Source organism: Buceros rhinoceros, unplaced genomic scaffold (assembly GCF_000710305.1).
Source record: "Buceros rhinoceros silvestris isolate BGI_N320 unplaced genomic scaffold, ASM71030v1 scaffold14318, whole genome shotgun sequence".
In the NCBI taxonomy this organism is placed as follows: domain Eukaryota; kingdom Metazoa; phylum Chordata; class Aves; order Bucerotiformes; family Bucerotidae; genus Buceros; species Buceros rhinoceros.
Genome location: NW_010426418.1, coordinates 22,083 through 39,689, shown reverse-complemented (window position 1 = coordinate 39,689; position 17,607 = coordinate 22,083). Strand labels below are relative to the sequence as shown.

The window sequence follows — 17,607 nt, the reverse complement described above, 5'->3', positions numbered from 1 at the left end:
AGCGGAGGAGCAGAAGGAGGTGTAATCTCTGTACGGACAGTAACGGCGCGGGGGAGGGTGTAGGACCCCAGCTCTGCAGTAATCCCCGTCTCTTTCCCGGAGCGCACAGGGGCTGTCTGCCCGCCGGGTTGTAACGCTAGTGTGCTGTTAGGGGCGCCTGATGGGTATCCGACCCTTCCCGCAGTCGAGCAAAGCAGGAATTTTGTCCGTTAGACCAAAAAAACCCGCCCAAAAAACCAACAAACCCCCCAAACAAACAACAAAAATAGACAAATCAAAAAGAAACAAAAAACCCCATAACCAAAACGAAAGTGCACTGAGCTCTCAGTCTGTCACAGATGATTACCTCAACAGGTTTCCAGTTCCCAAGTTGATGGCAGTGTAACTTACAAAATATTTCCATTGAAGAAGCTGTTTTGAAAACAGAAACATGTAGAGAAGTACTTACTTCTGGATGGCATCTGTGTTCTCATATGAACCTATGAGAGGTAGGCATGTGCGTTATGAATGAATGTGTATATACACATGATTAGCTAAAACCTTATTTTTCAGAATTTAATCTGTTTTCTGAGGCACTATGAAAACTCAAAACGTGCCTCTTTAGTGATCTGTGGAGCTGGGGTTTTCAGGATGAAGGCAGCAGTATGTTGCTAATCTTTTTGTTTGGGCTTTTTTGGCATTTGACTCAGAATATATGTGTTGCTACTGCTTTTTTCTTTCCTCCATCTCTATCAACAAAATGTTTCTCATTTGAAGCAAGTATTTTAAGAGCATTTGCAGGTTTCATTAGAGTTGTGTATTTAAAAGTTTTTCTTAACAACATTTGCTATACCCAGTTGTTTTCCAGTGTTCAAGTCTGTTCTCAGAGATGAAATTCTAGTTCTCATTGCCGTAGCTCCAGCAACACTTAGAGGTGCTCACATTTGCAGGACCCGCTCATCAGACAAACTCTGGAGCTGATCTCTTTCTCAGATTTTGTCCCTGTGAGAATAAATGCAGCATTTGGTATTGCTTCTTGTGTTCTGAGTACATATTGTTGTTCACAATTGTGAAAGTCTTTGGAATCTAATGCATAGCTAGAATGTCAGTTTCTAAAGATCAAGGTCGTCAACTTTGGGCTGAATATGTCCCAGTTGCTGTATGGATACAGCATAACTGAGTGTGATTAAAATAGCGCGGATATTTGTTTTGGGAAGTGGGTTTGTTTTGTTTTTTTTTAATTTTAGGATTGTTGGGGTGGTGTGTTGTTTTTTTTTTTCCTCCTAACTAGATGTAGGGAGGAGAGTAAATGACAAGGAACAGCTGGCAAATTCCTTGATAAATATTGATGCCTATGGAGGAGAAGCCGGAAGAGGAGCCAGTTTTCCAAACTGCAAAGAGTTGTGGATATGAGATAGATAGCATAAGAAGCAGTTATCTATTCCAGCAGCAGGCAATTTGGGGTGTGACTACAGAGTAGTTTAATCCAATCTAAATCTAGACTGCTGCAGTCCTGCCCACGGCTAGTCTCATGTTCTCACTGCCTCCTTGTGTTGGTAGTACTGCTCCAGCAGCCTCACAGTGAGCTAGCTCCAGTTTTAATTTTGGGGTTGTTTTTTTAGGGGGGTTGAGGCTTCTTTTTTGAGGAAGTAGAGAGCTACTTTGGCATACTCAACTGTGTAGCATCGAAATGCTCATACCATTACAAGTAACTGGCAAGAATACATGACCAGAGATGGTGGAAGGAAGGAGTATCCTTTTCTGTGGCAGTGTAGATTTGCATCACTGTTAAATATCTGCAACTTCTTGTTAAATTTCAAAGCCAATGCTGCCATTGAACACAGAAGTTCTGCCTGCCTTTTGCTGACATTTTCTTCTCCTGTGCTGGCTTCCTTGTGTTATCATGCCACTTGAAGTGGTCTGTGAATCTGACCTGCATTCAAACTAACATAGCAAAAAATACTTGTAGCATTTAGTTTTAAGCTGTATTGGTTTGCTGATAGAGTTTACGGTAAAGCTGCTTTTGCTGGAAGAAAGGGAACGGTGAGGTGGAAGCAGAAATGAGTATCCTTATTTTTCGCTACCAAGTAGAAAATCAGGTACAATGCTACAATTCTGCCTGTTGGATCAATTCCTTTTGGTACCAGCAGCCCAGATAAGAGCAGAACTCTTTGTTAACACTCCCAGTCTCAATCAACAAGTAAAAGCCTGGAAGTTAGGTATAAATTTTAAACACTAGTTTTCAAATTGAAATTTAAATTTGCATCAGTGAAATTAATGCCTTCATTTTCTATGAATTGTGAGTCATATAGAGCTGAACCTCATTCCCTCTGTTAGAAAATGAAATAGTCTTTTAAATCCCATTGCACTTATGTTTTGAAGTCACCTTTTATATGTACAGGACACTGCTGTTTACTAGGTTAATTGTTTCAGGTGTCTCTGGATAATTCCAGAAAAGGATTAAATCAGTGTTGGTGCAAACTCTGCAAGTTTTTACAGAGTGTGGGAGCACTTTCAATCTCTTCCAGCCATAATAATACCCTTCTGAAGTTTAGTACCTGCTCCTGTGGTCAGCTGTAATAGGTGATTTTATTCACTGAACTACATATAACAGTCCTTCATTTGGAACTAAAAAAGAGCCTACCCATTTATTTAAAGGTGTGCCCCAGGTATTCAAAGGAATATTTCAGTTAGCAGAGAGGTGCTTTTGCAGGAGGAAGGGAGTGGATGGAGTAGCCTATGTTATTAACAATGCTTGGAGCTGAGATTATAAACTACTGAACTGGTGTTTAGAAGAAAAACAAAAACAACCTTTCTTATGAAGAAGTAATGTAGGTGTTTTACCCAAAACTTAAAACTTCAATTTCAGTAATACTTGTTCTGTCAAATGAGATCCCTAAACGATTCCAAGTACAGCCGTGCTAGAGTTGAGATACAATTGCATTTGCAATATGCACACGTCATTAAAATAAAGTCTGTAGGACAAAAAGGTGCGACATCCGTTGCACCTTCTAGGGAAGTCAAACTGCAGTTCTGTATTCGGGCTTTATGGTGGAGAAGATATTAAAGAACAAGAAAACATGAACAAAAGCTTCAAGCAGCAATCCTTAGAGTTTTGACCAAGGTCCAAGACAAGTTGTCCTCATACCCTTCTTGCTTGGCTTATCCTCTTGTGACTGCACCACTTTTCCTAGAAGTATCTGTGGATTATGCATAATCCCAGAAAATACTAAGAGATGATAGTGGCTTTCCATACTGTGAGGGAACCATGCTTTAAATATCAGGAGAGATGTGAATTACGGATTTTTTTTTTTCCTTAATGCTCATATTTTGGAGCAGGGTTTTTTTGAGACTTCACTAACCTGTCCTCTACTGTACTTACATTAGTATAATTTTTTGTATTAAAATTCATGACATACCACTATAGAAGCAAAGGACCTGTGTTGGCAAATTTCACTGTCTTGAAATTTAAGTCTATGCCATTTGATACTGTTAATAGTCTTATATGTCACAGTTCATGAGCTGTAGTTTCAGGAGTTATTATTGAAATTGTTCATAAAGTGTAAAAAGGTGATGGTATTGTGTGAAAAGGTCTGACTCTTGCTAATTCTTACTGGTTGGTATTACTTAGAAGATGTTTTCATTCACTTTATAATGTTGCTTGTGTTGCCATTGTCAAATATGACATAGAATAGGATAGGTCCATGTGACCTGATGTTACTGAGATTTTGTCTTTTTATTGCTTAATACCAACAACTGAGTTTTGGTTTTGTTTTTAATGCCATGTGTTATTTCATGATTGAATAAACATTAAACTGCCAGAAATGTTATAAAATCAGGCAACTAGTGATCTACACCAATTTAAAGTCACAGTCCTCAAACTCTGTAACTGTGCTTAACATTTATACATTCTGTACATCCAGAATTTGATTCAGAGTTAACCTGCTTTTATTTGGCTTTAGTTTAAATCTATCCCTGGGCATAGAATTAAATGTTAAGGTGAGCAGAGCTATAGTTCAAACTGTATGTGAGTTAATGCTCAAACATACTGCACATATTACTTCAGTTAGATATTAATATGAGTCATGTTATGTACATTTTTAGTTACATACTTCTGTTTCTTAGCATTGTGTCTTTTTCTTCTGGTTTCTTATCAGGTTTGTTAACTTGATCATCTTTTCAGTGATGAAACAACATTGGGAGTTATGGACAAAAACATTGGAGAGCAGCTTAACAAAGCTTATGAAGCCTATCGACAAGCATGTATGGATAGGGACCATGCTGTGAAAGAACTACAACAAAAAGTATGTGTTGGGTTCTGATTTCTATCTTTAAAGCCATTCTTCCCACGGAGGACTGTGGTACATGTATATTTTGGTTTCCCTTTAGCTATGCACGCTTTAGTGCATCTCTTAAAGTTGGAAATTGCCACTGTGAAAACGGGCCAGTATGCTGCAGAGTAACTCACTGGGCTGTGAATGTAGTAGGTGGGTTTCAGGTTTTCAGTCTTTAAGGTTTTTTTGTTTTAAAGGTGAGAAAATTGTTGTCTGTGTTGGAGAATTATTGAAGTCTTTTAATGTAGACAGCAAAGATGTATATAAAATTTACCTAGCTTTAATGAAGTACGTTTTGAAAAATTAATTTGCTTTATTGAAGTTACTTTTTATATTACTAATGTAAATAACTAAAAAAATATTTAATATAAGCTAATAGGAAGATATGCCATATGAATTATTACTTTACTTGATATAAAGGTCAAAGAGTAATGTGTTAAGCACTGTAAGCTATTAGGACAACAGAGTTTGTTTGTTGAAACATTTACAGCAAACTTACATATTCCATAATAATTAGAATAAGTATTGATTCTTTTTTTTAAATAATCATCTCACAATTATTCTTTAATTATGGAGTAACAAAGATTCTGGAGGCATTCTGGCCAGTAAGGAGCACCTTTGAATTTTTAGTCTGTTGTAGAATACATTACTTCAGCCAAAACTCTTCTAGGACTTCTCATCATATATATATATATATATATACCAGCATGTTGCAAAGCTATCAGTTTTGAGCTTTGTCATACTAACTTTATCGTGTGTATTCTGCCCAGCAATGGAACCGCTGTTATAGGAAGGCTGGAATGGCTTTAATGCTACAGGACTTTCTTATACTTCCATAGAACTGGTAGGCTGGGACTTTCTTCAGGAGCAGATGAGCCATAGTTGGTGTCAAGTTATGGAGACAGTAGTAGAATTGGGAGCAGGGGAAGGTCTACTAGAGAATATTCTCATACCTGGGCACAATCTTGACATCCCCTTGCAAGGCAAACTAAACTAGCCAAGGCCTTCAGAACAGGTATCAAGTCAGTCATGTGTGCAGTCATCCGCTGTGCAGTCTGTCTCCATTCATAGCTAGTTGCAGCAGTGCTGGTGCAAATCTGTAGCATTTTCTGTACTTCACAAGCGCAAGTAGCGTGTCAATACATTTTGAGCTGAAATTGCAACTAACTTAACGAAAGGCAACACACTTTAGAGTGTTTGGGAATCTTTTAAATTTTGTCTCTCGTTATAAACAATATAATCATTTGAAGGAAAATCAGTCGAGTTAATATTCCTGGGTCATCTATCAGTTCATGAAAGAAACTTGATGCCGAAGAAACAAGATATGAAGTGCAAGGTTAGACAGCTGTTCTAAAGTCTATGGAAGAAAACTAGGAAAGTGTGTGAGATCATCAGTGTTAAGTGAACTAACTGATTGCAAGATTTCTGAATTTTCTCTGGTTAAGAAATTAAAAATTAAAGCCTTTCATAAAGTTCGAATCTTTGTCCTAATCAAACTTTCAGTAGTTGGATTTCATGATCTCGAAAGAGAGCAAAAGTATTTTTTTCAAGAACAGTTGATACTGTAATTAGTTGGGCTTTTGTTTGTTTGTGTTGTTTTTCAGGTTTTTTAACCAAACTCCTGGGTTTTTAATGACTTTTGAATGTGCTTTACTCTAGTAACTTCCTCTGTTCATTGTGTGGCCTTCACACATTGTTGGATTGTCCACCATTCTGTTGTTAACAGTTTACTACTTAAGTTACCGATAGGCCACTTGTTTTGCCAGTCTCTAGAGCTGGGAGCCATGTCAAGCACACAGAAGCCAGAGTCATCTCGGCCAGATGGTGTTTGATACAGATGGATGGTTGGTTGTCATGCAGATCTTCTAGTTGGTAACTTGTTGCTGCCATCTGACTCAAGGAATAATTTGTGCACACTGGCTGTCAAAAGCATCTTCTCTTCTGTCTGTTTTAGCTGTCATGTCTGTGCTCTGTACAGAAGTGTTGACAAGACATTGCTGTTGTACATTTTCAATTTGGTTCTCAGTGATTTTTCTGCTTCATGAGGTCTCTTATAGCTGCTGGAGTGTACTGCTCTTTGATCACTTTTTTCTTTTTTTTATAAACTCTCATAGTACAACTACTACCTGGCCTTTTAAAATAAATTTTGCTTGTAGATTTTTTTCCTGCTTGGTTTACAGACAAACACTTTGGGCAGAAGGGGAGTGTGGAATTAAAATGTGATTGAGATTTGAGAATTAGATAGCAGTATGGGTAAACTATGAATAGACGTGAAAACAATGCCTAGTCTTGTCCCAGGTCGTGACCTGTTCAGTAGTAGACGTATTCTTAATTTTAGAAAAATTCAGTGCATTCATGTAATTTTCTTGGCTCAGACTTCACAAGGTTTCTTACTTGTGTTTAGCACTACTGTAACTGCAACATTAGGCATGCACTAATTAAATAATACTTTTAACATCAGCATCTTCCTACCACCTGATCATTTGTTCAGTTAACTGCCTGTCTAACAATACTTGCACGCTTTGATGAAATGTGAGCAGTCTTACTAGGCTCTGTATGGCCTGTTTTGGGTGTGAGATAAGAGTACAGATAGATGAAGAATAGGACTACTCCTTGCTTCTCCCCCATTTTCTTGTTAGAAAAACAAGTCTACTTACATTCAAAGGAACAGGCAAAACTCTGTTCATAGGCAACTCAGGTTATTTACAAAATAGCCGTTGCTTGGAATAAGCAATGTTGTTGTTTTCCGTTTAAAATCTTACCTTTTTGAAAACCTATTTTTATATAATACATCTGTTAAACAATATGGGGGAAGAAAATAACGTCCTTCTATAGATGAACTCACTGACCAGCATTCTGAATAATACTAAAATTCTAATTTTAAACCTGATGTGTTAGTTACAACTGTGAGTAAAGAATCCTAACTTAAAAGTTACCCTGTCCTTTACAACTGCCACAGCTGAAAACTGTTAGTGAAAACAGTTAGTGAAAATCAGGATTTATAGTACCTTTTCAAATCAGTACAGTCTCAAAAATACGGTCTTGCCAAAGGTGACTATAGTTGCGTTTTCATGCAGAGGTCCACAACTACAATTATCTTTAAAAATCAGAGCTGCTTTTTATATGCCAAATAGGAGACTTGTAGTCAAAACAGAATAAGATTAATGCTAATTAAATTATATTTGCAGACAGAAAACTACATGCAGCAAATACGTGAACAGCAGGAAAAGCTAGAGCTTCAAAACAGCGTTATTGCAAAACTGAAATCACAGTTAGCTGCTCTGAATGCTAATAGAGGTATGTACTCCAGTTTGCACGTTATTTCTTTTCATGCTGTGTTGCATTGATGAATAGTTCTGACTTTGTTGCTTCAGTTTTTACAATATACATCTCTCAAAGCAGTATCATACTTTTCTGTGAACGTGAGAGTTAACACAAATGTGCAGTTTCAAAATCTATTTATAAAATGCCACACTTCTGAGGTCTCTCTTTATCCTTGTCAAGAAATGGTGAGATTTTCTTTAAAGGTAGAACTAGCTTACACTGAAGCCAATAAAAGTTATGAAAATACGGGTTCAAGTCATTCACTGCGATTAAAAGCAGAATTGTTACGTGTTGATTTTACAGTTCTCTATCAAAAAGTTTAGCTCAGGTTGTTCTAGATATAAGTGTTGTGCTTGTATGTATTTTATGTTAGATGAGTCTCCTTATGCTTATCTTAGGGGATACCAAAGCTTTGTAAGCAGGTATTTCTCTTTCAAATCAAGTAGTCATTGATGGATAATTTTCCAGTTTGACTGTATTACACAAATAAGAAAAGAGAGTCAAAGTAACCATGTGTTAATCTGCCATGCTCATTAAATATTTATTCACACTAGCCTAACACTCCTAGTTTTCATAAATACTAGCAAAGTGGTTGGCTTTTATTTTTAAGAGTACATGTACATTCTTTATTGGTAGTTTAGCCTTGCATTGTTTCTAAGCGCAGAACTGGGCTTCTCTTGCTCGTTTAATATGAAGCCTTGCTCAAAGAAAATAAAGAAGTTAATGTAAGCCTAGCTTCTTTTAATTTTGCTTGTACTTGTAAGCTGGGTGGGGAGAAATGCAGTGATAATCAGCTGCCTTTTTTTTTTTTTTGTTAAGGTAATGTGGATCCCTACATTCTGATGCACGAAGACATTGAAACCTCCAAGTTATCTTTCAGCCAGCTCACTGAAAAACTGAACATAGCAAAGCAAAAAGAAAAACTCTTAAAGGTATGGTCACTGCAGTATATTTAAAATAAGGTCACATTTGTTCTATGATTATACTAAAGAACCTGAAGAGATAAATGAGATTTTTACTGGTGCCTTTGAACTGCTTTTCTTCTAATACAAGATCCTGACCTGAAGCACCTGAGTGTTGTGCCACTGCAGTCTACTTAGGTGAACTAAGCAGCTGTCTTTGATCTGTCCCAGGGCAATCACTCTTTGGCCATTGAGTTCCCTAGAATAGTTTTGATCATAAAGTAGGAGCTGAATTGCTTATTTATTTCTTAAATTGCCAGAAACAGCAGCCAAGAAGAGGCTTTCTCTTACAAGAGCTTTTCACATTGCAATCAGTCTGTCTTTTTGCAAGAAATGAAGAATCCATACTCAAAAAGTGATGGAGGTGGAAACGGAACTATCCATTGTTTTGGGGATGATGACGATTAGTTTGTTTTTTCAAAGGGCCAGTTTTGCTACTATGTCTCTTCTGCTCCTCTTCACTGTGAAGTAACACTGAGATTTTCACCACAGCCTGTTGAAAGTAAGAGGAGTAAGAGTAAAGCAATGGTGCAGAATAGATGGGAAATACCTTGAATGAATTCTGCATATAGAGAAAAAAGTGACAGAAATGCACAAAGTTGCATTGTCTTATCCTAAGTCATCCTACTATGTTTTTTGAGAACTGTCTTGTAACATAAAAGATCTTATTTTTTAATATGACTGTCCATAGCAGGGACCCTCTAAGGGTTGTACAAAGACCTTTATACAAATCAGGATTTAAAAAAAATTAATTTCAAGATTTGTTTCCTAAACCTGAGCTATAAGCAATTTAATTACGCTAAGTACAAAGAAATGCATTTTTTAATCAGAAATATTAATTTTGAAGTAATTTCTTTGAATTATTAATGCTTTCTTAATTGTCTTGAAGGAATCTTTTTTGCAACTAAGCCTTTGCAAACTTTTAAATGTGCTGTTTTAAAGGTACTGTTACCAAAGATTTATATACACTCCTTTTTTATTTAAAAAAGTCCTTATAGAATCTGGAATCACAAGATCTCATTTCTTTTCCTAATCTTTGCATTTATTTGGAATGCAACACAGCTGAAGGGTTAATTCTTTGATGGAATATCTTTGCATGTGTTTGCATTTCTCTGTCTTGAGTTGGATAAAAATTATTTCTTACAGTTGCACACAGAGAGCTGACCAAGTCTAATATTTCATACACTTGTTTCTGAATGCTTGCTGAAGGACAGTAGTTTTAAGTAACTTCATCATTTATAATAAGTAGGAGAAAGGAAGCTGTGTTATCTGCTCTTCTCCTGGGAAAGCACTGAGAAATTATGTGATTTGTACAGAAAATTACAGGCAATGCATGAGAAGCTGGAATCATTATTTTGGGGACTATTTTCTTAATAAAATATGAGTTATTTGTCTTTAGCTGCATTGTTTTATGTAGTCAGTTCTTGCAGTTACCTTGCAGCAACAAGTAGTTCATCTGGATTTTGCTTTACCTATGCCATGAACAGAAATACTGTTGTTTTTTCCTTTCTTTCCTTGAAACTCAGAGTCTCTCCCATGGCTGGAGGTGCCTGGCTTTAGCGACACATATCGGAAATGTCTTTTGCTAAGTCCAATGGGATTTCTCAGTGGACTGTATTCTGTCCTCCAGTAAAGTTAACAGAAATCCTGGATTGATTGTAATAGGTGCATGGTTAGAGCTTAAATTTCAGAGGCTGAAAAGGAGAAAAGGTGTAGCTTTTCTGTGTTTTCTAGTAGGTGGACGTACTTTTGAATACATGTGTAAAAAACTTGCATATTTTACCTGCCATTGTCAAATTCTGTCAGTGTGTCATAAAATGTTTAGGGTTTTTTTATGTTCACATTCATCTTCACTGAAAGATGTGAGTGGACCAGATTGGTTGGTGGTCAGTACCAAACTATATGCAAAAGATTATCAGATTTTTTTTTCAGTCCCCTGCTTGAGGAGACCAAAGGAACCTAAATTGCTGCCTGTTTTTGAGTACAGTCGGGTTAAACTTTATTAACTAGGGATCATTGGATCCAGTTACTCTTTCAGAGCCAAAGCTGCCTCACAAACAGAAAACCTTAGTAAGCAAAATTAGACATTCAAGTAAAGCTTCTGCGTGCGATTTTTAGTACAGAATTCTTGTAAAGACCATAAAACGTGAAGCTAAAGTCAATATCTGTGGCAGGAAAACATGCTGATATTTTCCTGGGTCAAGAACCACAGTATGGTGTGGCATTGGTTGATCAGAATTTCTTGTGCTGTGAAAGAGAGGAGGAAACTGTGTGTCACGATCGAATGATGTATATGGTATGCAGAACTGTTCATCCTGCAGTAAATGTGCAGGACATAAGCAGAGGAATGGCAGATGTATGGTAATCATCTTTGTGCTCAAAATTATGGTGCTAAAATGACTTGCGTAACCAAGAGTAGCTACTGGAGCCGTCTTGTGGAGTTGTGTGCTCCAGTCAGTACCATCTTCTCTAATGTCACTTCGTTACCTATCTGATGCAAAGAAGGTTGTACTTCATGATGTTATGCCAGCTGACAGATTTATGCGTTTAGCTGTTCTTTGCTGCTGGTGTGATATATGCAGTATGATGAGTTAGGCCCTGCTACCTGATACGGGAAATTCTGTTATCAATAGCCTTTTTTCATATTGCTTCGTCTGTTTAAGCTGTCTCTACCCAATAATAAAGAAGAGTTTGTGGTTAAACTGTTAAAAGTTACTGTTAATATCCTCTGAGACCACATATAGTAGTTCATTATTTGAATAGTATTTTTCCTGAAGCCATCTGACAGTTTGTTTATTCTGGGAAGCCACTGAAACAGGCCATTACAGCACTCTTCATAGAAAAAATAAAAGGTCCTGCCTTTGCAGCAGTACAGTCTGGGGACTGACTGGCTGTGGAGCAGCTCTACTGGAAAGGAGCTGGCTCTTGTTAGACAGCAAGCTGAACATGAGCCAGCAGTGTGTCCTGACAGAAAAGAAAGGCAACAGCTTCCTGGGCTCTATTAACAGGAGCACAGCTAGCACACCCAGGGAAGCGAGTATCTCCCTCTATTCAGCATTCATTGGACTGCATCTAGAATACTACATCCAGACCTGCAGTACAGGAAAGATACTGAAAAACTAGAGTGAGTTGAGCAGAGACCCCACTGAGATAGCTGGGGGCTTGAGTACATACCCATGAGAAGAAGCTGCAGAAACTGGACTTGTCTAGCCTAGAGAAGAGATGGCTTTAGCACAAGCTAATAGTTTTCCAATACCTATGCTGAGGTTATCAGGCAGATGGAGCCAGGTTCTTAACAATGGTCATGGCAAGATGAGAGACAATGGACAGATGAAACATGAAAGGTTCAGACTGGACATAAGGGAAACGTTTTCACCATGAGGAAAGCCAGGCACTGGAAGAAATAGCCTAGAGAGGTTGTGCAGTCTCCATCCTGGGGAATTCAAGACCAAAGTGAGTAACCTGATCAGACATCATAACTGACCCTGCTTTGATTAGAAGCTGGAGAACCTTCGAGGTCCCTTCCAACTTGAATTATCCTCTTATCCTATAAAGCACTCCAGAAGAAAGGATAGTGATTTGTTCGTAATACAGATATAAGCTCTTCGCTGGCTGCAGATACCGGCATGCTTAAAAGATCCATTGTGTGGACCTGTGTGACATAGTTATTAGTCATGACATTAGCATTATAAACTTCAGTTAATAAATGTCACATTGTTACAAACACCCAAACTCAGTCAGTGTTACGAACTGTAAGGTCATCAAGCTATGAAAGGCTGTATTACTGCAATATCCCAAAAGGTGTAATCGTTTCTCCAGTGTTTTTCCTGGTGTGATATCCTGATGGTGCACAAGAATGGTGATTTACATCAGCATATACTGATACATCTTCATTGCAACATGTTGCATAGTGCTTCTCACATTGGTTCCCACCTGGCCTTTCTCACTGCTTGCTTAACTCTTGTCCCTGCTTCCTGCAGGAAAATGTGGGAGAAATGAAAGAGAACCACTGGCCATTACTGCAGTGCTCCCAGTTGTCTGAAAGCTTTTGAAAGCCCAAATGTTATTTGGAGCTGTAGTAGTCCCAAACAGATAAATTATGTGTGTGCAGACCAATGCTGTATATCGCAGGCTCAGTGGAAGTTATTTTACTGCCCTGAAGATGGAGTTCTTCAAGGGCAAGTGTTGTCTTTGACATAAGCTTTTTTCTAGGTGTTTGGATTTCCAGCAAATCATTTTCAAAGGAAAATACAGGAGAAGCTGTGTCCCATTTGCCTTTTAAACGGGAAATGGAATTAGGCCATGGGGTGGTCAGACTAGATATAAGGAAGAATTTTTTTACAGTGAGGGTGGTGAAACACTGGCACGGGTTGTCCAGGGAGGTGATAGATGCCCCAATACTGAAATGATTCAAGGTCAGGTTAGATGGGGCTCTGAGCAACCTGATGTAGTTGAAGGTGTCCCTGCTTGCTGCAGGTTGTTGGACTAGATGACCTTTGAAGGTTCCTTCCAATGCAAACCATTCTATGAATCTAATGTTTGGGAACCCTGTGAACAAATAATGGCTCAGTGGTAGCTTGAGGTCTTTGAGCACGCACCACAGAGTATCACTGCCTTCCCGTTCCTGGAATGGCAAGAAGCAGTTCCCCATACTATAGCTACTGTTACTTTGTAGGCTTTAAAGAAAAGTTATATAGTTATAAAATTATGTTCAACTATAACTTTCTTCAAAGTAGTTTTAAATCTGTTAAGAATACTTTTATGAATGTCTCCATCTCCTTTTAACATAAATTGTTATCTTTTTTTTCCCCACATCACTGGAGATGATTGTTTTTTCTTATTCATCAGATACTCCCTTAACTTGCTTTGAGCATTGTGCCTCATAGGACTGTAATTCTTCCTAGTGTTCTTGTGCCATTTGAGAAAATGAAATCTAGCTGCTCTAAAATCAGTTATAGATGATGATGTATGGGTTCTTGTCATCAGTCTTCTTGTTTGGTTGTGGTGTTTTTGAGAACTGTATAAAAAAAACTTCCTCCTTTTTTTCTCTGTTGCTGTTTGATTGTTTTGGGTTTTTTTCATCTGCTTCCCTGGATTCTATCTACCATGATGTATACAGATTCCACACGAGAAGAGTATAGAAAGTGTTTTGTGATGTGTCCTAGAACTATACATAAATTCCCCATACCACCTCCCGGAAGTACTAAACATGGAAGAAGGGTTAGGATTAAGGAGTTTTGCTGTGATAGAAACCTCCCATTTTCAGGTAATGTTTTGAATCCACGGAGCAGAAGAGGCCTGACCTGAATCCCTGAGATACAACCCAAGTCCAGAGTTGCATTGAAATTCTTACTGTAGGTTTACTATTCAAAGTCACAACTGAAACCAAAGAAAAAGCCAATGTCTTCAAAGCCATTTTTCTGCATTCATTTTAATCCAGCTAGTATAACTTTTTGAGGCTAAACTGTTGTGTCAGCTGCATAGACATACATGATTAACCACCCAGTGTCTCTATGGACCGGACCCATGCCTACATGGCTGTCATCGTCTAGTAGAGTAGCCTGTGCCTACCTAACCTCCAAATGCACAACCTCACTGTTTAGGTCCCATTTCTAAATAAAACAAATATTCTTGAAAAAGCACTTATTCTTTCCTCTTCACCGTGCCCTACCTGTCAACAGACTATCTCACTGCATGTCACTTACATTACTTCTTGCAGAGGTAACCCTTTGGGCTTACTTTTCTTGCAGAGACAGACATGGGACTTTAGGCCACTTTTCATGATGCTTGATACAGTTGAAGAGCAGTGTTCCTATATATTTTGTACACTGACAACTATAAAGTGTTCATGGTTAAAACCTATAGGTTGTTTCTTGAAGGACTTGTCCAAGGACTGTCTTTGTGCATATATAAAAAAAAAATTGTTCGTTATATTCTTCGTTCCACAAAAAAATTCCATGAATTAGCAGATGGATAGCTGAAGTTGGACCAGCCGCTGCTTTTATTTCACAAATCTGTATAACATTGCAATACTTGCAAGGTAATCCTGCTTATACATACAAACTGGGGGCATAAGAGGCTGGAGAGCTGTCCTGCCGAGAGAGATCTGGAGGTTTGAGTTGATGACAATTTGAACATGAACCAACAGTGTGCCCTGGCAGTCAGAAGGGCCAACCATGTCCTGAGGTGTATCAAGGACTACTAGCACAGAATAGCTAACTGGTCGAGGGAAGTGATTGTCCCGCTCTGTACTGCACTGGTGCGGCTGCACCTCGAGTACTGAGTGCAGTTTTTGGGCACTTCAACAGAAGAAGGACATCAAAATATTACCATGTGTCCAGAGGAGGGCAACCAAGATGGTGAAAGGCTTTGAGGGCAAGACTTATAAGGAGCAGCTGATATCACTTGGTTTGCTCAACTTGGAGAAGGCTGAAGGGGTGACCTCATCACAGTCCTTCCTCAAGGGAGGCAGCAGAGGAGGAGGTGCTGATTTCCTCTCTCTGGTAACCAGCAATAGGACACGAGGAAATGGAATGAAGCTGCATCAGGAGAAGTTCAGGTTGGACATTAGGAAAAGGTTCTTCACTGAGAGGGTGGTCAGTCAGTGGAGCACGCTTCTCAGGGAAGTGGTCACAGCACCAAGCCTGTCAGAGTTCAAGGAGCATCTGGTTGACACTCTTAGTCATATAGTTCAGTTCTAGGTAGTGCTGCAAGGAGCAGGGAGTTGGACTTGATCATCCCTATGGGTCCCTTCCAACTTGAGATATTCTGTGATTCTATGATTCTATTCTTGGATCTGCTCAAAAATTAAGGTCGCTGCAGAATATTACTTTCAAAACTGTTTAAGATTAATTGAAATAAATGAAATAGTATTTATATATTGTACATACAATATATTGTATGTAAAATGTTAATGTAGTTATAAAGTAAGTGAACCAAGAGAATGTCTGTTTTTTATAAACACTAATATGACTTTCAGAATTCGGAACATGCAGTTGTTTTGAGTAATCATCTATCATGTGGTAGTATGTCTATCTATGTGTAGTGGTAGAAGGTCTTTATCAGTTTAAAATTAATAATGTAATAAATAAGTCTGACTCTTACTTATGTTGTAAAAGCTTAATTTTGCTTACTCCAGACTGCTGAATAGTGACATTCTACAAGCCAATTCTATTAATCATACTGGTGTTTCTAAAATTATTTTTTAGGAACAGTTAGAAAGTGAGAGCGCGAAATTGAAGCAACTTGAGGATAAAAACAATCAAAAGGAAAGGAAGCTTATATCTATTATTTTCGACCAAGAAGATAAAATAAGAACTCTGAAAAACAAATTGAAAGAGTTAAATGAAGCACAAAAGGGTATGCAGATGCCAACATATAAAAGGGAGGTAAGATAAGAAACCAAGCAGAAATAAAATTTAGAAAACCCAAACATTTGTAAATTATTACTTCTTTCAAACATGTTTATACTAATTATTCTAAGAAACTGATTTTAAATTTCAGCGTTATATAATTACCAGGAAATTGTGGAAGTGTATAAAGCACACAGGTCACTCTGAACTATTAAATACACACTGGTTGGTTTGTGTGTTAATTATTTTATGTTATGTCATTAAAAGTTCAGTATTTGTGAAAACTTCAGATTAGCATTTCTGTTTTATATTTTTCAGTTGTAGGTTTTCACCAAGATTGAGTTATTTTTTCACTTTCATGCCACCCTATTTTTGTTACAGAATACCACCCATAGTTCTATTCTGTCCTTGTGGGATAGCTAGAGTGCAGTCGTCTGAGTGAGTCTAACCACGTAAACATATTTTAGCTAGCTAATTTGAAATGAACGTAAGTAAGTGAAGGAGCACAGCAACACATAAGTTGTTGCTATTACACCTCTCAGGCATTGCTTAACTGCGGCAACCATTTGTAACCCATGTTGCTAGGTACAAAGCAGGTCAAATGTGTCTACAGGAGCTGCAGCTTCACTTTGGTGCAAGGTAAGACAAACCTGTAGGCTATGGGTCTGTGATTTTAAACAATGCATCGTGGAAATCAGCTGATTTGGCACACGTATGACCAAGTTCTGTGCCTAATTTGGAGCACATATGAACTACCCAGGCCATCAGGTAATGTAGATCAAGTGCATCTTTGCAGCTAATGGCTGGTCGTTACAAAAACTTTCCTTAAGACCTGGCAGATTTTAAACTATGTAATACTAGAGTGCACCACAAGGTGGTAGTCAAAGTTAAGAACTTACTTAAAAACCTGCTGGAACTCTTGACATACTAGCTCATGATGTGTTCATTGAAAATTTCAGTGAATAAATTGATTTTTAAGAGCTAAAATAGCTGGCTACCTCACTAACAAGCTGATACACAATACATAATCTTACCTTATACATGATTGAAACAGAATGACAGTTAAGCAATATTCTTAGAACCAGTTTCCTTTCAAGGGAGTATGAGCAGAGGAATGTCACATTGTGTTGCTAAATTAAACTAAAAATAGGAATTTCATACAAACAGTAAAAAACTGCTTTTGTCATTTTGTGAATGTTTTGAGAGCTTCTAGATGGAAGTAGGTTAAGGATCCCATGACATTTTTATTCATATCAGGGTGAAGGGCGAAATTAATATGCTAACCTGTGATCAATATTTTCATATTTTACTTAAAGGTGAAAAGTAAGAAAGTTATTCCAGATAAGCCTGAATTAGCTCTTGGGATCTCTGGAATTTCAGCTGTGCCTGAAAGGTAAATACTTTTGCAGCATTTTTAAAATTTGCTTTTAATTGTCTTTTCAGCCATTAAATAAGACCAGCTATTTCCCTCTTTTCTACACAGTACCTTTAAAAATGGATGGGGGCAGGGCAGAGGGGCGCATGGAGAAGAAGGGGGAGCAACAGAGGTCAAAGAGCTGGTGTGAGAAGGTAATAAAGTCAGGAACTATGTGGAGTCATAGCTGAGGCTTTGCAAGTGTGTAGGGATAAGTTGGGAGGGAGAAAAATAGTCACTTG

General features: G+C 37.9%; 1 protein-coding gene across 1 annotated transcript in view; it reads left to right on the top strand.

Moving 5' to 3' along the window:
- The first annotated feature begins 4,137 nt into the window (after positions 1-4,137).
- The window catches only part of TANK (TRAF family member-associated NFKB activator), a 22,731-nt gene continuing 9,261 nt past the window's right edge, over positions 4,138-17,607 (top strand). The window contains exons 1-5 of the mRNA XM_010141499.1: positions 4,138-4,283; positions 7,502-7,610; positions 8,457-8,569; positions 15,808-15,987; positions 17,268-17,344. Coding sequence (XP_010139801.1) covers positions 4,185-4,283; positions 7,502-7,610; positions 8,457-8,569; positions 15,808-15,987; positions 17,268-17,344 — 578 coding nt within the window. The 5' untranslated portion in view covers positions 4,138-4,184. The remainder of the gene's footprint in view (positions 4,284-7,501; positions 7,611-8,456; positions 8,570-15,807; positions 15,988-17,267; positions 17,345-17,607) is intronic.